This window comes from Lepidochelys kempii, chromosome 3 (genome assembly GCF_965140265.1).
Source record: "Lepidochelys kempii isolate rLepKem1 chromosome 3, rLepKem1.hap2, whole genome shotgun sequence".
NCBI lineage: Eukaryota > Metazoa > Chordata > Testudines > Cheloniidae > Lepidochelys > Lepidochelys kempii.
The window spans coordinates 55,566,738-55,589,826 of NC_133258.1; the positions used below are offsets into that span (position 1 = coordinate 55,566,738).

A 23,089-nucleotide genomic window follows, 5' to 3' on the forward strand; every position below is an offset into this window, starting at 1 on the left:
AACTGCTGCAACACTAGGTCCCAATCATTGGACTGCTCATTTACGAATTTACGTATCATGGCCCACAAGGTTCCATTAAACTTCTCCACCAGGCCATTTGTTTGAGGATGGTAAGGGGTGGCAACCAAGTGATTTACCCCATGAGCTTCCCAAAGGCTTTCCATAGTTCCTGCCAGGAAATTAGTTCCTGCATCTGTAAGGATGTCGGAGGGCCAACCTACCCTGGCAAAAATGTCTGTTACTGCCTGGCACGCACTTTTAGCCCTGGTGTTGCTCAGAGCTACTGCTTCCAGCCATTGGGTGGCAAAATCCATGAAAGTCAGTATGTACTGCTTTCCTCTGGGGGTCTTCTTTGGAAAAGGACCCAGAATATCCACAGCTACTCACTGAAATGGAACCTCAATGATGGAGAGTGGCTGGAGAGGGGCTTTGACCTGGTCTTGAGGTTTTCCCACTCTTTGGCACACCTCACAAGACCAGACATAGGTAGAAACATCCTTGCCCGTTCCCTCCCAGTGGAACGACTTTCCCAAATGGTCTTTGGTTCTGTTCACCCCAGCATGGCCACTAGGATGATCATGGGCTAAGCTCAAGAGTTTTACCCGGTACTTAGTTGGAACTACCAACTGTCTCTGAGGATGCCAGTCTTCCTAGTGTCCACCAGAAAGAGTTTCCTTGTATAAAAGTCCTCTTTCTACAACAAACCTGGATCGATTAGAAGAACTGAGAGGCGGTGGGTTGCTCCATGCCACCATCCAAGCTCTCTGGAGGCTTTCATCTGCTTCCTGTTCAGTCTGGAACTGTTCCCTTGATGCTTGAGACATCAGTTCCTCATTGGATTCTGGACCTGGGCTTAGTCCCTCTTGAAGCGATGTAGGTGATGGGGCTGTTTCCATTGACTGTAAACCGCTCTCCGCTGCTGCACTATGTTGGGGTCCAGGCTCCAGCTGAGTCTCTTGGGTAGTGTTATCTGCTGCTGCCCTCTGGTGGGGGGTTGCAAGCACTGGATTCAGTGCTGGCAATGGTTCTGGTGTTGGTTGTTCTGCCAGTTCCACTTCTGGGACTGGCTCTGTCTGGGTCTCTGGGACTGGATCCACTACTGCTGTTGCAGACGTTGGCATGGGGTCTGGTTCCATCACCTCTGACTGGGCCCTGGTAGAAGTCTCCAGAACAGAGCTAGGTGTGACAGCTTGCTTAGCCTTGCATTCCCACCCTCTTCACATGACTGACCAAGTTTTCCCCCAGCAGCATGAGTATGGGATAATTATCATAGACTGCAAAAGTCCACGTTCCTGACCAGTCCTTGTACTGGACAGGCAACTTGGCTGTAAGTAAGTCAAAAGAGTTTGACTTGAAGGGTTGAATCGTCACTTGGACCTCTGGGTCGATGAATTTGGGGTCCACCAAGGATTGGTGGATAGCCGATACTTGTGCTCCGGTATCCCTCCACGCTGTAACCTTCTTCCCACCCACACTCACAGTTTCCCTCTGCTTTGAGGGTATCTGGGCCTGAGGACCTCTGGTGTGATTCCGGTGCAATGAACTGTAATCTGTTGGGGTTTTGGGGCAGTTGGCCTTTACATGTCCCAGCTTCTTACATTTAAAACATCACCCAGCTGACTGGTCACTGGGGCGAGGTGGGTTGCTGGAGAATTGTGTGGTGCAATGATAAGGTGTCTGGAGTGTTCCTTGGGCTGTAGTTGGGGCCTTGGGCTGCCCCCAGTAGTAGGTGTGGTCTGAGGGTGTCCCTTCTGGTATCTGCTCAAACTGCAACTAGGGTTGTTCCTCCCTCCACCCATTTTGTTCCGGTTTGCCCCACCTCTCTGGCGGTATGGGACTGCTCGTATTGATCAGCATAAGAAGCAAGATTTTCTGCTGAGTCCATTTTCTTATCCCATAAACACCTGTTTTATATCATCCTTGGACATATTCAGGAATTGCTCCTGTATCATCAAATCCCGCATTCCTCCAAAGCTTGTTACATCCCGTCTTTTGAGCCATTTATCAAACAGATCCTTCATCTGGTTTACATAATCCACATTACTTAGTCCAGGCCCTTTCTTAAGGGTTCAAAATTTTACTCTGTAAGTTTCAGGGGTAACTTGAAATTGTTTTAAAACCAAATCCTTGAATTTATCATAGTCAGAAGCCTCATCAATAGGCATCTTGTTGAATATGTCCAGAGTTCTTCCAGTGAATTTTGCGACCAATGTGGTCATCTTGTGAGTGTCAGGAATTTTATGGAGTGTGCACAGTCTCTCAAAGGTGAGAAGATATTCAGCAATATCACTGGATTCATCATACTGTGGACATAGTCGCTCCCATTTGTGGATTGTTGGGGAAGGATTGTTAGGGTTATTCGGTATATTCTGCTGAGCCCTTGCCTTCTCTTTCTCCAGTGCATGCTTCCTCTCTTTTTCCCTCTCCTTCATTTTTCTTTTGCCTCCACAGCTTTCTTGTGGGCAGCCTCTTGGGCATCAATCTCCATCTGTCTGAGTTCTACCCATCTTTCACGTTCCTTCTGTCTTTCCTCAGCTTCTAATCTGGCTAATTCCAGTTTCTGTTGGACATTGCTTTCTGTCATCCTAGCCTCTCTGTATTTAACCTAGCTATACCTGAGAGTTAGAAAGAAAAAAAAATGTGCTTGTGAATTCCCAGTTCGCTGAGCTGTAACCTGATACCTTTGCCTCTGATAGCTGTTCTCAGCCTACAGAAAAATCCTTTTGTTAAAAAATGATCCCACCGCTCTGCCACCATGTCAGGGTTCCTTCCCCACTCTGAACTCTAGGGTACAGATGTGGGGACCTGCATGAAAGACCCCCTAAGCTTATTTTTACCAGCTTAGGTTAAAAACTTTCCCAAGGCACAAACTTCACCTCTGGTCAGGAGAGATTTTATAGCACTGTATACAGAAAGACATTACCCTTCCCTCCATATTTATGACAGTCATAAAAGACTATATACTGGCTATATACTGTCTGCAGGACACTACGTTGTCAATCCTTTTATATAATATCACTACACTATATGCACCCCTCTTATATCCAACTTTAGCAGGAAAAGGCAATTCACTCTCCAAACTGATATAGCCACAAGTTGTATCCTAATGCAAATAAAACTACCATGTTCTTTTACGGGCTTTAATTTGCAAGATGAGAAGTCCTGTTTAAAGTTAGTTTGTATATTAGAGTCATCCAGAATTTTAAAAACAAAAAATGAGTGTGGGATCTCATTTGCTTACATGGCAGTTCTTGAAGAGCTAAATATTTGTACTCTATTTCTTAAACCAGAAAACGATCCACGCAATTTATTATACCTTTAATTTCTATAACAGTGTAGTTCATCATACTTACTGATCCCTTTGGGCCCAGCAATCCCATATCACCCTAAACAAAAAATAAGACAAATTATGTCATAACAGGATATTCATATTCAATTACAAATGCAATGTATTTGATATGTTTTACTCAATATTTTAAAAATGATTGTTCTATTAAGAGCTAAGGAACTCATTGAAGTACACAAAATGGCACCTATAAATCAATCAAAAAACTGGAAGTAATTTGTTTTAATATATTTGTGAAAAAATCAGATTTCAGTTTTTCCATTAGAATTGCAATTTCAAAAAGACATTTTTGTACTATATTATCAAATATGTTTCTTTATTTATAAAATATATTTCAAAATGAACAGGGAAAGCTCCCAATGCTGAGTAATGGTCTATAACGAGTGAGCAAACTTTTTGGCCTGAGGGCCACATCTGGGAATAGAAATTGTATGGCAGGCCATGAATGCTCACAAAATTGGGGTTGGGGTGAGGGCTCTGGTTGGGAATGCAGGCTCTAGGGTGGGGCCAGAAATGAGGAGTTCAGGGTGCAGGAGGGGCTCCAGCCTGGGACGGGGGAGTGGGGGAAGTGTGGGGGAGTGAGGGCTCTGGCTGGGGGTGCGGGCTCTGGGATGGGGCTGGGGATGAGGGGTTTGGAGTGAAGGAGGGTGCTCTGGGCTGGGATTGAGGGGTTTGGAGGGTGGAAGGGGGATCAGGGCTGGGGCAGGGGGTTGGGGCACAGGGAGAGGCTATGGGGTGCCAGCTCCAGGCAGCGTTTTCCCTAAGTGGCTCCCGAAAGTACCGGCACATCACCTCTCCAGCTCCTATGCAGAGGCGCGGCCCGGTGGTTCTGCACACTGCCCCATCCGTAGGCACTGCTCCTGCAGCTCCCATTGGCTGTAGTTTCCGGCCAATGGGAGCTGCAGGGGTGGCGGTTGGGGCAGGGGCAGCGTGCAGAGCGGAGGACCCTGGCTGCCCCTACGCGTAGGAGCTGGAGGGGGGCCATGCCACTGCTTCCAGGAGCCACGTGGCACGGCCCCTGACCCTGCTCCCCAGCTGGAGCACTGGAGCACCAGAGCAGGGCAAGCACCAGACCCCCGCTCCCCAGCGGGAGCTCAAGGGCCAGATTAAAAGAGTTCGTCCACCCCTGGTCTATAATTATTAGAGTTGGGCAGAAAACCCACTGAAATTTTTTTTAATCAGAATTTGCTGATATGCTGAAATCAGAATGTTCTGCAGGACCACATCAGTTTCAACAAAATTCCCCCAGAAGTCAGGCAGGTTTCAAACCCTGCCTGTTTTCTTGCCATCTTGCCTGCTCAGCTTGCTTGTGGCAGCCTGACTAGCTGATGGGGAGCCAAAAGCCAGGAAGCCCTGGGGGGACCCGTGTCACCAAGCTCCCAGCCTCAGCAGCCCAGGCTCCCCAGCTCTTGGGCAGGTTGCCTGTGTGCTGCCTGTATGTCTACACTGGACCTGGAGGTATGATTTCCAGGTTGGGTACACATATCTGTGCTAGCTTGAATTGAGCTAGCATGCTAAAAATCGCACTGTGACTGCGGCTGAACAGGCAGGGAGATAAGCTAGGCGCCCTGAGTAGTGGACAGTGGTGGGCAACCTGCGGCCTGTCAGGGTAATCCGCTGGCAGGCCGCGAGACAGGGTTTACATTGACTGTCCACAGACAAGGCTGCCCGCAGCTCCCAGTGGCTGCGGTTCGCCATTCCCGGCCAATGGGAGCTGCGGGAAGTGGCAGCCAGCGTGTCCCTGTGGCCTGCATTGCTTCCCGCAGCTTCCCATTGGCCAGGAACGGTGAACTGCAGCCACTGGGAGCTGCGGACGATCAGTGTAAACACTGTCTCGCGGCCTGCCAGTGGATTACCCTGACACGCTGCGTGCAGCCCGCAGGCTGGAGGTTGCCCACCACTGACCTAGGGTTTCAGATAGGGACGATGAGTCCATTCTGCCACATGTGGAGCTGTGGCTATATTGCTATTTTTAGTACTCTAACTTCATCAAAACTAGCATAGGTATGTCTACCCAAGCTGGAAATTACACCTCCAGCTCCAGCTTGGGTAGACTCCAGCTCCAGAGTAAATATATCCTAAGAGTCAGAGCTTCCAGGCCTTCCAGCATCCCCAGCAGCCTGCCAGGAGGAATGTCCCATAACCAGGGCTCTCAGTAATGCTGGGCAGAGAAAGGTAATTTCATTTCATGAGGAATTTTGAAATGTATGGTTTCTGTTCCAAATCATAACAGAACCAAATTTTGAAATCTCAAAATCCTCTGTGAAACAAAATTATTGTCCTACACCGAGCTCAAATTACTATCATAATGATGTATAGATGCATTTTATCGCTATACCAATGGAGATATTTCCCTGAAGCAGGGCCGGATTAACGCAGGAGCTTTAGTGGCTGCACCCCAGGGCCGCAGGCTAAAGGGGGCCTCAGCACAGCAGGGCTCAGGCATGCTGTGGCCCCACACCACTCCAGGAAGCGTCTGGCTGCTGGCACGTTTCTGCGGCCCCTGGTGGCGGGGGCACAGGCAGCTCCGTGCACTGCCCCTGCCCCCAGCACCATCCCCACACCTCCCATTGGCCAGTTCCCGGCCAATGGGAACTGCGAGGTCGGGGCTTGCAGGCGTAGGCACTGCACGGAGACACGCTGTTCCCCTCTCCTCATCCATTCTACTTTTTGCAGTGATAAAATTATATGATAACACTGAGATTTGGTTTCCAATGGGAAAAAAATCATGTTAGAAAATTTTCTTCAACAGATAAAACAAAAAAGTCAATATCATTCACATAAAAAACACCTTAAAACAGATTAAATGAAAATAATGTCTTACCAGGTCACCCCTTTCTCCTGGTTCTCCTTCTCCTCCAGCAGGACCCTGTATCAAAACAAGACACATACTGTCAGAGTCTTACACTCCTTAAAATTTAGATGATTCTAGAGTACAGTGATTGCTATCATGATTAGTATTAGAAGACTTACTTGTTCACCTTTAGGCCCTGGCTCACCAACCAATCCCTAAATGTAAAATAAAAAACAAACTATTTTAGAACCTAGAAATCACTGAATGTAAAGAGGGATTTTATATTTCACTCTGGTCAGAACTAAGAAGCTGTTATCTTGAACCAGCATTTCTGGAATATTTGGATCTGAAAGCAGCTTTTTCTTCCTTCCTCCATTTTAAAATTTATTTTATTAAAAGTATTCCTAGAGATATTTGGTTCTCAATTCCTGTTGTATTATTGCAACAACACTGTAGAACAACCAGTTCAGGAGCTTTTTTGGTGTACCTATAAATCAGATTCACTAAGAGGCAAAGACCAGATCTGAGTCCTCCATTCTTCTTTTTTTTTCTACAAGGAAGGATAGTGATAAGGACAGAGAGAGGTGGGAAGGCACTAGTAAATCTTTGTATCCAATTAGATCAAATGTCATGTAGGGCTTATTCTGAAATTGTCCAAACTCCTTTGTCCATCTCTAGACACACTTGTTCAGAATGTTTATACCTGAGGAATAGAAAGTTCAAGCATTTGGCCATAGGAACATAAGAATGGCCCTATTGGGTCAGATCAAAGATCCATCTAGCCCAGTATCCTGTCTTCCAACAGTGGCCAGTGCCAAGTGCCCCAGAGGGAATGAACAGAACAGGTAATCACCAAGTGATCCATCCCCTGTCGCTCATTCCCAGCTTCTGGCAAACAGAGGCTAGGGACACTATTCCTATCTGTCTTGGCTAATAGCCAAACCGAGCATTTCATTCCAGTTCAGATTCTAAGCAGGAGGGTAGTGACCAAACGTGACTGTGATGTAACGGCTGTTCATTAAGGTCTCTATAAAGTCATTGGAAATACTCCTATGAGTTTCAATGGATCAGGCCGTATATTGATTATCTCTGTCCAATTCACAGTGGAAAGGTATTCATAAGACCAGTCCTATCATCACAAAGGACTTTAATTGCCACACAAAGACGGGCCACAGAAAAGCCATATTTCAGAGTAACAGCCGTGTTAGTCTGTATTCGCAAAAAGAAAAGGAGTACTTGTGGCACCTTAGAGACTAACCAATTTATTTGAGCATGCTGAGATAGCTGAGATAAGCTGAGATAATAGCTGAGATAAGCTATTACCAGCAGGACAGTGGGGTGGGAGGAGGTATTGTTTCATATTCTCTGTGTATATATAAAGTCTGCTGCAGTTTCCACGGTATGCATCCGATGAAGTGAGCTGTAGCTCACGAAAGCTTATGCTCAAATAAATTGGTTAGTCTCTAAGGTGCCACAAGTACTCCTTTTCTTTTTGAGAAAAGCCATAGGTAACCAGACCAAAAGATGGTGAATCAGAAATAGTGTGAGACATGAGAGCTGGCATTGCTTTTCCCTCCACTTCCCCACATAAATATGAAAGATCCACCAAAGTGCTACCACGCAGTTATAGGAGTACATGTAGGAGTGGCCTATATTTGTATACATGTAAATAGAACAGGTCTGAGTGGATGGTGACGAAGAATATTTGGCATAATTCCTGGGTTTGGAAGGATTGTTAAAATGAATTGTCATGCATTGCAAATGGCTTCTTCTGCTTGCTGTGTACATCAGCTCTTAATGCACCATTGGGTTTTTGATTCAAGTAAGGCTGGATACATTGCATGCAAAGCACATCCAGTCCCTAGGAAATCAGGAAGGGAGGAGGGGGAAACTGATGACTTTGCATCAGTCTGGAGTGACCCCATTGTCTAAGCCTGAGACTAGCTCCAGAGGTAGCCATTTCCAAATCTTCTGGACCAGCAGGGTAGGAAGGCTCAGTGGAACGCAGGGCCTCTATGGGACGAAAAAGGAAATAAACTTAAAAATATGGTTTTATGTATAGGGCTCTCTCTCAAAATAGGAAAAGTCAAAAGAAACAATGAGCTGAATTAATTTCTAGCATAACTCTATTTATTTTAAGAGAGTTACACTGGGAATGAATTTGGCCCTATGCTTAAAAAAAAAGCAAATGTAGAAATATTCTCAGAAATCACTTATATAAATAGAACGCACCTGGATGTACTCTCAGAAACTATGAGAGACAGTTTGATCTACTAAAAAGAGGAATTTGCAGATTCCTGTCTGGCAACTTTGACAGCTGGCTAGAAGTGTGTGTACCTGAAGTCAACATTCTGAAAAACCACACAGAAATATACTAACTTGATAGTAATACAAAGAAGACAAATGTTCAAGGTGGCCCTTAAAAACTTGCCAATTTACCTAGATAAGTAATTTTAAAAAATGTCACTAAGCCTTCTGTGGGTAAGCACAGGAGTAAGGGGCATAAACTATAACCACAACCCCTGCCTAGCCTCTCTACATCACCAATCTGTGCTCTCCATATCCTTCCCCGAGCAACTGGAGGAAAAGCGTATCTTTTGTATAAGAATCCATTGTTATTCAGTGACATTCATCCTGCAAGGTAGGAAATCTCCAGCAAGTGAGTAGGAATTCCGAGGCTTCTCAGGGGCCCAATTTTTCCGTGCAAAATACTGTTTGAGATACTTGTATCTTGTGAATGTGCATAGATAGCCTCAGAGTTGCGGCAGTCACTATATTTCTATAGTATATACAGAGTACATAGAAACATTGCAGATATTGAAGTAGGGTAACATTTTCAGTGACTTCCCATTTTCAAGAGTGCCTAAATCAATGATTTTAAAAGAGACTTAGACACTTTTGAAAATTTTATCTGTAACCTTATTTATTTATAGGGTGGGGTTTTTTTTGGTAGATTCTTATGAGCCTTAATTAGCCATCAGACACTTAGAGCACTCCCCAACTTCTAAGCAGCTTTAATGGATCTTGGTGTGCAACAAGAAACTCTGAGAAATGAATAATCACAACAATGAATGAGTGATGTTAAAATAATTGTATTCCTTCCTGCTATCATGTTGCGATTCTTTACGGTGCATTCGAGCGCATTTCTTACCCTGTCACCTTTGGCGCCAGGCAGGCCCGAAGGACCTGGCAGTCCCGGTAGTCCTAGGTCCCCATCAGGACCCTGTGAAAACAAACCAAGGATGGAAACTTCCCAGTATTGTTTCTGGAGAGAACCAATGGATAACTATAACCAAGGGCCAGATTCTGGGCCCCTCATACACATTGAGTAGGATTTTATTCCTAGAGTAGTCCCAGCTCATACAGTAGGGGTGTGAGTGAAGATGGTAGAATCTTGCCCATCTAAACAGTACTTTTGAGGATCTTATTATTGATGAACACAAATAGCAACATTTACTGGACTTTCCCCTCCAGCCCTAGTGCTAAATAGTTTAGTTCTTAACAAAAAATTTCTTTGATTTATCCCCCATGGCTTGTACATTCCTCCTTAACAGCAGGCTCTTTCAGCTCAGACCTCTCCAACTGTGCTTCTAATTAGTTCTGTGTAAATATTGTTTGAGCGGCAGTAAAAGAGGGCATTCATGATCTGTCCCATTCATTAGTTCTAGGTAGCTGCTACCAGAAAGCTGGTCTTTCACTACTCCTGCTTCTTGAAAATACATAGTGCGCACACAGTCTTACAGCTTTGGTTTCACACGAAACAAAAAATCTTTACGCTTTTTGTATCTTGCCATCTCTTACAACCACAATACACTCTCAGCACATTTTCATATGCTTTAAAATTTGAACATTGTGATTTTACTACAGACATAAAGTACTGAAAAGTTTTTCAGTCATCCTTTTCATCATACTCCTTTGACTCCCTGTGTAGGTGAGTGAGGATTCCTTCTGATGCCATACATTCCTGGAAAATAAATATAAGCTGATGGGAATTGAAATATGCTGCTTACCAGTTTCCCTGGTGGACCTGGAGGCCCAGCAGGACCTGGCTCACCTCTGCTACCCTTTTAAGAAACAGAAGGGCATTGTTACAACCTTGAATATTTATTTTCTAATTAACTGTAAATAAATGACCATTTTCCCCCTCAATCTTGATTCAATTACTGTTTTATCAGTGAGCTTTAATTTAAGGGTCATGTATATTAATGCAAACAAATGCAAGCGTCATAAAACTAAAAAAGTTCTTAAAAGTAGTTTAAAAATCACTAAACATCTGTCATGGTATACGCTCTGTTAATTAACATTTGCTCATAATTTCCCAATACAGACAAATAAACTTTATTTTACAATTACAATTTTTACAACTATTTAATAATATTTAGGGACAGTCTGTCAACCCCTAACTCACACCAGTCAGCCATTACCCACAGAAGTGATCCTCTCCCTGGGACTACTCCAGAGAGTAGCTGCTCATCACTAGCCCAACTTCAGAAAAGCAGTTGATCACTTCATTAAGTCTATCCCTATCCAAGACAGCACTTAAGCACATGCTTAACTTTAGGCATGTGCTTTTAAGTCTCATCAATGGGACTTATGTGTATGCATAAGTGTGGTCATGAGGCCCAGTGTGAGTTTGCATATCATAATCTGAATTTTAACTATTAGCCTAAAGTCTTGTACTCCCTTACAGTGGACACATCCAGAGCCAAATGTGAAAATTTCATGGGAGTGTCCTGGTCAGCAGACTCAATGAGGTAAAAAAGACTATGCATTTTTGTCAACCATGGGTTTTGTCAACCCTATGATTTTTGTCAACCATGGGTTTTGTCATGGAAATCAGGACAAGCATACATCTTTAATTATGCTTTAACCTTGCTTCTTTACTTTAGGACATGTGTACATATTAAAATTTAAATTATGTATATATTTTAGACATCATACCCATACATTAATACCAGCACTATCTCTTTAAAATATATGCTACTGGTGAATTTCAAAATTTGAAGAAATTTTCAAAAAAGCCTAAAATCCCATTTTCAAAAGAAACTTAGGGACAGATTTTTAAAGATATTTCAATGGGAGTTAGACACCTAGTTGTTTTTGAAAATCCCACTAAGTGCCTAGCTTCATCTTTAGGTACCTAAATACCTTTAAAAATCTGGCCCTTAGGAGTCTGTCTCATTGAAAGTCAATAGGACTTATGCACCTAAATCAATTAGGCTGAGATTTTTAAAGGTATTCAGGCATTGCAGTGCTCAGTGTTGCAATGCTCAACTGATTTTGGAACCTAAATCTCACTTTCTAAAGGCATTTAGACCCTTGGGAGCCTAAATCCCAGTGATTGTCCTAAGTGCCTAACTCCCGTTAGAAGATGAGACTTAGGCTCCTAAATCAGGTTTCAGAGTGGTAGCCGTGTTAGTCTGTATCAGCAAAAAGAACAAGGAGTATTTGTGACACCTTGTTAGTCTCTAAGGTGCCACAAGTACTCCTTGTTCTTTTTGCTCCTAAATCAGTTAGCTGAGTGCCACAACACCTAAAAACCTTTAAAAATCTGGTCTTTGGGGACTTTTGAAATTTGTACCATATACAATTTAGGGAGAATACTTGCCATAAAATCATGATGCAGCATGTAACAAGACTATAATGTTCTTTATTTAGCCGTGAAAGTTATCAGTTATAAAGACCGGTTATTTTAATCTGGTGTGTGTGGCTCTAAAAGATCTGGCTGAGAGTGGATCTAATTACTCCAATGTGGCATACAGTAGATAATTTACTATTTCAGAATGAAAAGGAACTTGTGACATGAGTGGATAAAAGGAGACATGAAAAATGCATTTTACACCATATGTCATAAATGCATGGATTGGCTTCTCAGACAAGGTTAAAAAGACTGAACTCTCAAATTTTCACAAAATAATGAGGTATCCTGGAGAGATCAGACAATTTAGAAAGATTTTTTTCCCAGTCATTTCCTCAACAAAGTTCCTATGCTGTTAAAGCCATTAATTTTTTTTAAGTATTGCTGCATGGTTTGTGAAAGCATTATTCATAGTAACAGTCTGACCCTCACCCTATGACCCAGAAAACTCAGTAATCTTATGTAAATCCTACATTTAACCACACTGATTCTGTATTACACTTCTACCCAGGATTGTCACATATTGTTCAAGATTTCAGGTTCAAGAAAGAAGATTTAATTTTAACTAAGATCAGTTTTAAAACCATTTATATCTGGATACCCCATAAGGACCTTTTCTAAATGACAAAGAAGTAAAATAAGTCCTTTCAAAAACAATTACATTGACACAGAATAACTACTTGGGACTTGAATTATGCAGGTTCTGGTCATCTGATACTAAATTTGCAACTTTTCCCCAAATGCCAGTATTTTTCAGTGTTTCCCAGGTATGGTTAAAAAAATATATTGAAGATATCATCTCCTGCTACCACAGATACTGTAATTGGATAGATTATTTCATACTAATGTCACATCTTTGGGTCCAGATGAGCTGTGCTTTACACTGGACCTGAGTGGAAAGACAGGAAGACAGTGACTCAAAGCCATTTTTCCATCACCATCAACCCCCAGTCCTAGGGCCAGCCAGGATCTACATTAGCCCCAGGCATAATTTAAAGCAGCCCAAGACCTGTTCTATATTACACCTGACAGGAACGATCCCCTAGATCTATTTTGTTGGCCAGGGATCACCAGAGCACAAAAAGCTCTGGTCACGCCCCCAGCACATCACTCATGTCAGGGGTGGAAAGGCCAGAAGTAGGTGGTATTTTGCTACTTGGGGGTGGCCTGATGTCATAGGCCTGATGTCATAGTCTGTTACAACAGCATCCTGGCTCCTCCAGTGCAAAGCAGCTGGATGGCAGGCCGAGGGTGTGGGCCAAAGACTTCATGTCCAGTTCTGATCATCAAGAAAGAACATCTCATACTTATACACATTAGTTTTATCTTATCTCTTATATAAGACAGATAGATTTTATATTACACCTCTTGCAGCTGTGGAGGGATCACTCCCACCCTGTCTGAAATTAGTGGGAGTTTTAATATTGGCTTCACTGGAAACAGGATTGTGACCTTCATATGCAGAATGTGTTTCTGACACAGGTTATGAGAATAAAAACTCCCAGGCAGGCCATCCACCCAGCACCATAATAATACTAATTAATTATAATGATGAAGTGCAGCCCCTCCATAGCTGCTATTCCAGCCTATGTAATGAAACAGAAGCTACTGCCCCTTTGTGCCCTATTCAGGAGTTTTGGACCACTGTACTCATGTGGCCTTTCTCCCGCTTTGCCCACCATATCAGCCTACACATCTGGTAGAGGGGCACTGCAGGAATTATGCTGCATGGAGAAACTTCAACCAGCCCTCTGTGCTGGAGTTTTTTTTAAATTTCAAGTCACCTGTAATGCAGTACAGGACTTATTCTCAGGCTAATTCTTCTGTTTCAGTGGTTTACTGGGCTTCTATAGGTTTTACAGTGATGCTCTTGTTAGTGAAAAATTGTGAGAACTACAGTAGGTACTTTGCTAAACTGCACTTCATGAAATTGCACTGCTAATCTACACAAAAACTGGCAGCCCCTGCTCACCACCTTTCAGCAAAGATTTTATATCCAAAGCTTAATGAAATCTTACATTGCTAAGTATTTGTTTCTTTTACAACCTTAATTATGCTGCAGTTTGTAGTAGACTAGGCAGCGATGTAAGAAATAATGAAAACTACCATTGAAAAAATAAGTGAACAATGTATATTTTGTGATGCATCATCTTTGCTTTTGATTTTACTCATTATTTCACATGATTCAGTCATTTGCAACCAGTCATCACTACGATTTGCAATGGCTTACTGTCACTGAAAAGTAGCATTCATTATGGCTTCGTCTATACCTGGAGCTGGGGGTGTAATGCCTATCTCATATAGACATACTGGCAATTGCTCTCATGGTAGTGCACTAAAAATAGCAGTGTAGCCATGACAACATGGGCAGTGGTGAGCACAGCACAGGCTAGCTGCCCAACGTACGGACCCATGGGGATTAGGTGGCTTTGTACTTGGGGCAACAAGCCCGTGCCACCACTCCCCATGCTGCTGCAGCTACACTTCTATTTTTAGTGTGCGAGCTCAATGAGACCTAGTGCAGGTATTTCTAGGTGATCTGGGAATTAAACCCTTGGCTCCAAGCGTAGAAGTACCCTTAATTTATTAGATCTCTCTTTTTTTTTTTCATCCTGCATCTCAGAGGGGTAAATTTTCATGTGGGATCAGGGATTTAGCTATGACTCCTGCCCAATCTTTAAGCACTGCACTAAAAATGTACGCAAAAACATGTGCTATTGCTTGCTGGAATAGGCACTCACAGTACATAGTGCCTTTTCGCTGACGTTCTAAGAGGAACTTCCACACATTAATGGCCAAATTGTGGTTTCCCATCTTGGGTGCCCAAAAGCCAGGGAGGGGGAATGGATTATGCAAGGTGCTTCCCCCTCACCTGTGCCCTGCTTTGGGCACAGCCACAGTGTGGCTGGGGAGCACAGTCCATGCTGTTTCCGAGCACCACTGTGGTGACAGCTGCCTGGAAAGGGCTGAGGAGGGGTACACTCTCCAAGGGTGATGCAGCTGCCATGCTGGTGTGTAAAAGGGCTGGCCACAATCTAGCCCCAGTGTCCTTTCAGATCCTCAGATAAAAGACACCATCCATTGTGGGCTGGATCCTCAGGTGCACCTGAGCAGAGAAAGGCATTGGTGGCTATGCAAGGGACAAGTTGTCTGTCCCAGTAATACAAAACAGCTGGAAGGCTAGGCAAGGATCAAGCCCTGTTAGAGTTTACTATTTCAGCACAGAATAAACACACTCTGGGGTAAATTTGAGTGCAGTGCATGCAGTTTTGCCATGAGCCAGACAGGGTTCTTCCTGGGGACATTGTCTGTAGCATGGCTCCTCCACCTCCCCTCCAGCCCACATGCCACTCTAGCCTGCATTAACTGAGACTGCCAGCAAAAAATTAAAAAATTAAAAATCTTTTTAAAAAACGCTAACTTTTTCAAATGGCTTAATATCTGTTTTATGCTGTCAGACAGGATGTCACACCCCAGTACGTCACATTCTCTGCCAGTGCTACACTAACAATTATTCATGGAGTCAAGAATGCAGATGACATTCCATTAACCATCCAGCATTATTTAAAGGTACCTGGGCTAAATTTTTAAAGATATGTGTGTATGCATATTAATTCAATAGAAATATTGATCTGATAATTATTAACATAAACTTATTGCAAGTGCCAAAGGAGCACATGGCCTAAGACATTATTCTTTCAAAATCAGGTCAGGCACAGGAGGGAGAATCCAGTGGCTTAGAAATGAGGGCCAGGAAACCTGGGTGGTTCTTTTACTTCATATATCCTGTGTGATGTTAATCTATCTGTGCATCTTTAAAATAGGAATAGCAATACTACCCTACCCCTTAGGGGTTGTTTAAAAACAACTTCATTATTTGTGAAGCTCTCGGACTAAACGGACGAGCAGTGCCAAAAAATTTGTGCATGCACAGTACATCCTGGGAAGGTGAAGACATCAGACTACTTATCCTGCCACTGTGTTGATGCCCAACTGAATAAAATGGACCCACTTTTTAAACTTGAGGCATGTAAAGGGACCTGGTATCAAAAAGTTGATTTAAGTGACAGGACAATTAGTACAGCAATCCAGGATACATTTCAGGCTGAAAAAAAGGTCTTACAATTGTACCTATGAAAATAATCTTTGCAGTAGGGCATAGATAAAGAAGATAACTTAGCTGAAAACTACTGTATATACTTAAAAAAAAAATTTAAAAACAGCCAATATATAAAAGCTAATATGCATGCACGTCTCAAGGTTATTTACTGAACTTACTATTAAAGCTTAAAACACCACAAGCTATTTAACAAATTCAGAGCTATATGAAGTGTTAACCTACTAGAGAGGCTGGGCATAAAGCAAAAGGAACCAGTATCTGGTGTAAATTCACCATAAAAAATTAAATGCTGCTAAATCTTAATAAATGTGCGGGGAGGAAAAATTGCAGATAATTAGTTAAGGGAACACAGTCAACCTCACTGATTAGGTTTGACACTTTGACGTTTAAGAATTATTTCTTTTGAGCCACCTGCCACAATTACCAGTTTAAAAAGGATTTAAACCACAAGTGAGTTCTGTAATTATTTAGAATGACTTGTAATGTGATGCAAACATACTGCTAACTGACAAAACAATTACAGTGGAAAAGAAGATATGTTTGATTGGAAATTAGAAAATGCAAGTTGCACGGTACTCTTGTTACAAATGTAAAGCATGTCATTTTCCTGTTTTATTAAATGAAGGTTGAATATTTCATAAAAAGCACATAAATTATAACAGGCTTTTTCTCAACTGCCCATATCAATTTTCTAATTAAAATTAGATAGATGATTATATTTTCTCAAGTGTTTATTTTCCTATGCAGAAAATCTTCAGTAGTCAAGTAGATAAGATTGTATGATCTATTCCAACAAACAGATAAGTATTTTGTCTGTTGTTGGAATAGACTATGTAAACTAATTATCTTCATTTTGAATCATTAAAACCTCCTCTGGAAAACTATTATAAACGTTTAAGCTATTGGATATGACAACTCTGGTTTCTGAGCACTGACTGGGTAACAAACAGGGTAACAATATTCTTCTGTGGATTTTAATAATAAAAATTGTCCTATTTATATTGCACCTTACATCCAAAGGTTCCCAAACTGATATGTTAACACTGTGATGATTTAGTTGGGGTGGTTCTGCTTTGAGCAGGGATTGGACCAGATGACCTCCTGAAGTCTCTTCCAACCCTAATCTTCTATGATTCTAATATACAGATGTTACTTCTTCACCACTGAAATGTAATCGCCAATGAGGGAAATGCAGACGTTATTTAATAGTGCACAGAAGCAGCAACAGGACTTGAAAACTCACTTGCCAGCAAAAATGGGAATTTTCCATTGGTAAGTGCCTCTTGCAGGCTGCTTAGGTAAAAGAAGCGGCCTGAGAATATTGTTAATATAATAGAAAAAATCACATGTTTAAATTTGTAAACAAGAATCTCACCCCTCCTCTCCATATCAAGTTACACCACAGAGGAGCACTGGAGGAGTGCTAATCTTGTTGAATCCATCATCCCACACTGAAGGGTGTCCTGGCCCTTCAGCAATTACTAGCCTTGTTGTCTCTCCACAGCACTGCAGAGGACAGAGGAAAGACAACACTTTTGACTCCCCTTCCTTTTAACCCATGAAAAGGTGCAGTGGTTCCCTAGTTCTCTCACTTCCTTGGACCTATTAAGAAAACGATCCTAGTAGCAGCGACTTCTTGGTGGCTCCTCCTCTGCTCTGTCAGGAGAAAAAGGGAAGAACTCCAGGCTCCTCCTGACTCCTGCCACAGAACCCTCTACTCGGAAGATGGGGGCAGGGATTGAAAAGAGAGTGGTGCATGGAATACAGGCTTAATATGCGTAGAGGGCCTTTGACAGTAGAAGGAACCTGGAGAGGAGAGAAAGGGAGGGAATGATCAGTAGGAGGATGGAGAGTGTAGACTTGAGGAAAGGAAAAGTTAGAAGAGAGGAAGGAAGAAACAAGTGGTAATAAGTGGTAAAGAGGTGACCAAAGCAGAGATTAGGGGAGGGGACGGAAAGACAAGGAAGAAATAATTCATTGAAGAGCAACCATGGGATCTTTAATGACTGTATGTGGTTGGTCATGAACAGAGCTGGTCAAAATTTTTCAATTTTTCCAAAACTGATCAAATTTAAAAATATGATTTTTTACGACGTTTCCATTTTTGACCAGTTGTAGAAACTGGTCAAAATATTGCAAATGTCTAATTCTGAAATTTTGATTTAAAAATAAAACCTGTAGATATACTGAAAAACATTGTGAATATTCCCTCTTTTTGTCAGGATGTTCTAGTCATGACAGCCAAATGATGGCCTCTCCAGAAGCACACTGTTCCATAACACCACAACAGGGCAGTGGTTCATCAGGACTAGCTCAGAGAGGATGAACCCTTTGTTGATACATCTAAAACACTGTTTCCACACTCAGTGGGTAGTTATTATCATTGTTTAGTGAAGATTGAACTGGAACATGACGCAACTGTGTGATAAAGTGACAGTTTTATTTTGTCAATAAAATGTGGGCTATATGTGCTGCCTGGACCACCTCTCTGCCTGCTCTTATTCTTTGGACATGTGGGCACAAATCAGGGATTTTGCACAAGGTCATGGAGAGAGAAGTCCCTGACTAAACATACGAGAGTGCACAAATCCCTTGATTTACCCACCTGTGGTAAATGTACACACACAAATAGTTCAAACACTATGGAAATCAGATCTTATTAAGCAAACTAGAGTACTCCTTACAATGCAAGCGTTATTTAGAGGCCAGCTTCTAAGTTCATGTCCAGCTGTTCTGAATGCTGTAACCATGTGATGCAATGACTAAGAATATCACTTAACAATGGGATTTCACAAGCCTTTATGCTAAGGCCATTTTTTTTCTTTGCACACCCCTTCCCAGTACAGGATCAGTTCTGTTGGAAAATAGACATCCCTACACCTTCAGTAGGACTAGTCCTACTTCCAACATATGCAGAAACCACACAGCAGCTATTTCTTCGTGCCACACGCTGCAGATGATAGCTGCAACCTGTTATGCACAGTCCAGAGTAAGGGAAAGTGCAGAGAGCACAAGGGAGCTACAGCTATTGGGCACAGTCTGCTCCCATTGCATGCCAATGCAGAGACGAGGAGGGATTGGAGGCAAACTGTCCTTGAGTGGTAGGGGCAAAGCAGTCTTTGATTCCTGAGAGCAGGAGCTATATGCCTGGCATGAATGCTGACTGCACAAGGAGTACAGGGAATGCTGCTTGCTCCTGCCACACAACTGCGCACACAAGTAAGGACCAGGCAGAATCTTGCCCAAAATGAAGTGAGTCTCAACTGCCTGCCCTAGGCTGAACATAGATTCCTGACTCTTCTAACTATCACTGAAGCTTGTTTGTGTAAAAGACTTGGACTTCCCACCCTGGTTTCCCAAACAGCCAGCAGGAAGCTGTGGCAGCCATTCATAGTCTGTTTTCCTCAGTAGAATGATACTGAATATTTTCAGTATTTTCATCAGAAGGGCGGGGTGGTTTATAAATATCAGAGAATAAAATACTATGTCTTAAAAATAGCTTACTTCTACATAAATCTGTGTGATGTGCAGTGGGTATTCCTATTACCCTACTAATGATAACACTTACAAGCTGTCCCTCATTTTTGTTGATTTGAAGTAACTCTTTTCAAGATTTTTTTTTTTTTGGCCATATTGCTCGTATGTTTACAGAAACTGTTGCATTACCAAATGATGAAACAAAATGAGGGGAATATGTTCCCCTGATCTCTGCAGTGGCAAACAGAAAAATCACTGTATTTAATCTGCATTACAGATTACAGATTAATCTGTCTGACAACAGGGTTACTAATAATTAACCCAGCATGTCAACGCCTGTTTCTATGGACCACTGATTTCATAAACTCATACTTGCGTGTTATGGGATTAAAAGCATAGTTTAGCAGATTATCTTGCATTATCAATGTACAAAGATACTTTGTTCTTGATCTAACTATAACTTTTATGTGTCTCTCAATATTTAGGAGATCAATGCCCGGAAAATGGTTCAGAAAACAAATTCCATTCCATCCAAACCAACACAGTTGGAGGCTTCCAACAAACCCAAGCTTTGGTGAGTATAGTTATGGCAAGTTTAACACTGAGATATTGCATCACAACATGCTGAGTATATATGTTATCTATTTTTATATCCTTCCTGGACAGCCAATGGCCAAAAGTCATGCGAAGGTGTGTTCCAAAGAAACTAGTGTGTTGTAATAAAGTACATTCAGCAAATGACAATGCAAACCACAGAAACATACAGAAAGGAAAAGTAAACCTGTTCTTTATCTGAGATTTGTTGAATATTTAAAGTCAGGGAACAATTAGTTTATAGGAGCCAGTTTCCTTCCTGGTTCCCCTTACAAGTAAATCACTAATGTTATATCACAGCACAAGGCCAGAAGGCTCCAAGTGAGCACCTCTGGAGTGGGATAGCAAGAGAGGAACTTGCAAACAGAGGTCATGGAGCATGAGTTCTTCTGAGCAGCAAATGGTCTCACACTGTGAATTCTAGTGCATTAAAGCTATCCCCAACTCACAGACAGTCTGTTGGGAACCATTTCCAGTAAGTTACAGCAGCCTCATGCTCTTCTAACTTCTCTCAGGACCAAGACTGGGGCCAGAGAGACAGAGAGAGAAAATCAGAAAGCTGTTACCAGCCCCCTGATAGCCACCACCTCTCATATCTCATCCTCAACAGAGACTCTGTCCCTCTGTCTTCCACATTGCATTTCAGTGAGTGCCACCATCTTTCTCTATGTAATTCCTTGCTTCTCCTATCCCGCCCTCTTCAAGGCTTATTCTTACCCTGGACTAGCCATCTTTCTAAACCTTTTGTATGTTTTTCTGAAGCAGGCTAGTGCTGTGGAAGCAATCTCCAGCAAAAGTATATGCCCCTCTGAACACCAGTATTTTCAACCAGAAGGAGCTGCTGCGGTTCAAAGCACTACCTGTTTAGCCCCCTTCCACCAGTGAGTAATATATCTAGTAAAAGCATTAGACATGGACCCAAGCCACAAAATTCACATGTTTAACACTCCAATGTTCAGAAGTGTGTGTGTAAGGCACTGGCTCAGTGCATGTGATGGTGTCTGTTTCTAATAGCTGGCCCTGTAAAGGATAAGAGCATGCTCTTTACTGATAGCTAATGCAGTTACTTTTTTAGCTTTAGTGATAGGGATTGTGCTGCTGGTGTTGATGGTCTTGGGCTTGGTTCCCGCTCTTGACCATGGGGTCTGTACATGTGCATCCATTGGTCCTTCTGTTTGGATCTGGGGATTCTGCTCAGCCCATTATGAAAACAGGGACTAGCTGCAAAATGAGGATCCATGTTTCAGTTCCAAACTCTCCACCACCACCACCCAAAATAAGCTGTGGAATAATTGTGCCAATTGTTTTGTTTTGAGTCCAGCTGAAATCTGCGTATGCTGTAAGTGTCAGCACAGTTGCTTTTTTAATGTGGGTTGATGTGCATCCACTTGACTAAGGAGTTAGAGCTCTGAGTGTTTTCCTGAAATAAGTGGCATTTGTGATAAGTAGTATGTATACTACATTGTTGGGTTCAGACATTACAGTTCCAAATACGCACAGTAGGAAACAAGTCAAGTACTTACAGGTGGACCCCTTGGTCCTATTGGTCCCTCTATCCCCTGTGGTCCTTGTTCACCCTGTTTTCATGATGATAAGAACAGAGCATGTTTGAAAACTGACTCTTTGCGCAAAATAGAAATGCTCTTGTGAAAGACTCAAAAAAGAAGAAAAGTGATCTTACAGGTTTACCAGAATTTCCCATCAAACCTGGTATCCCAGGGGCACCTGCATTACCCTGTTAGACAGAAATGAGAAAAAGTTAACCATATCAAGCTACCAGTTACCATACCAGTTCAAGAGAATTAACAAAGAAATTAACAAGCAATGAAATCAAACCACCTGCTATACCCATTTTTGCTCTTACTCTTTATTCCCCACATGATTCTCCTTCATCCAGTTCCTCTAAGTTCTTCCCTTATTTTTGTATAGCAATGAAACACACTGATGGGACTTCAATTATAGTGGATGCACGGAAGCATGCCATATATTTAAATTGAATCCCAACTTCCAGTCTAATCACTCTTTTGAGTTTCTCATGGTTTTCTCCTCAGATAAATTTCTTTTGGTCTAAAATTTTCAATGCTTTTTGTTCAGGCCATATGTGAACATCCGTGGAGAGTTTGAGTAGAATTGGAACAGCCATGTTTCAGTTATTTGAACTGTTAGAATTGAAAGCTCTTGTCTTTTTATCCATTTAATGCAGCTGAATATGCTATTCTTATTAACGTATCTAATCCTTTTTTGAAGTGTACTATGCTATATGTGTCAATGATATCCTCTGCAGTGAATTTCACAGAATTACTATATGCTGCATTTAAAAAAAAACATTTTATTTTAAAGTGTTTTGAATCAATAAAACCTCTTTCATCTTTTACGCAAGATCAATACTACCGTCACAGTGAAAGAACTGCAAAAACTGCAGACCAACCACTGATTAAGTTTTTGTTCACTTGTCTGGCATGTGTCATTTTTTATGTCAACAGTTATTTTTCATTTAACCACAATGACAAGTGAACAAAATTTCACTGGCTATTTTAGAATTTGATAAACACAAAATCCAGTTTTAGAGGAAAGGAAGTAGATTATTTAAATTATTTTACCTTTGGGCCAGAAACACCATTTGCACCTGGAGAGCCAGGTAAACCCTAAAAGAAACAACATTTTAAATATCATTTGTGTGTTAGTACAGAGTCTAGAAATGTACAAAAAGCACCTGCTGAAACTGTTGTTAAAAATGTAATTTTACATTATTGCAATCATAATTTATACTTTTCTAGTCTTTTCACCTGAAGATCTTAATGCACTTTCCAAACAGCAATTTATAAAGCCTGAACCCCCTCTGAAGTAGGTAAGTAGTATTATCCCCATTGTGCTTTGTTCAGGGTCACAACATGAGTCACTGCCACTGCCAGATTCAGAAATGGGTATAATACCCTGAACTCCCCACTCCAATCTTATGCTCAGACTATAAGACCCCCTCTCTTGTTTACACTCGACTATAAGACTCCCTCTCTTGTATACAACCATTCACAGCAAGTGATCTTTACGGTTAGGGAAAAAATAGCAAAAGAACAGAACCAACTTCAGAATGCAACTATACATCAAATGATATTTTAACTT

The 23,089-nt window shown here is 42.0% G+C and overlaps 1 protein-coding gene across 1 annotated transcript in view; it reads right to left on the reverse strand.

The window, feature by feature from the left end:
• The window catches only part of COL9A1 (collagen type IX alpha 1 chain), a 102,701-nt gene that overhangs the window by 21,739 nt on the left and 57,873 nt on the right, over positions 1-23,089 (reverse strand). The window contains exons 26-33 of the mRNA XM_073336363.1: positions 22,570-22,614; positions 21,651-21,704; positions 21,493-21,546; positions 10,151-10,204; positions 9,292-9,363; positions 6,320-6,355; positions 6,171-6,215; positions 3,354-3,386 (exon numbers count right to left, since the gene is read on the reverse strand). Coding sequence (XP_073192464.1) covers positions 3,354-3,386; positions 6,171-6,215; positions 6,320-6,355; positions 9,292-9,363; positions 10,151-10,204; positions 21,493-21,546; positions 21,651-21,704; positions 22,570-22,614 — 393 coding nt within the window. The remainder of the gene's footprint in view (positions 1-3,353; positions 3,387-6,170; positions 6,216-6,319; positions 6,356-9,291; positions 9,364-10,150; positions 10,205-21,492; positions 21,547-21,650; positions 21,705-22,569; positions 22,615-23,089) is intronic.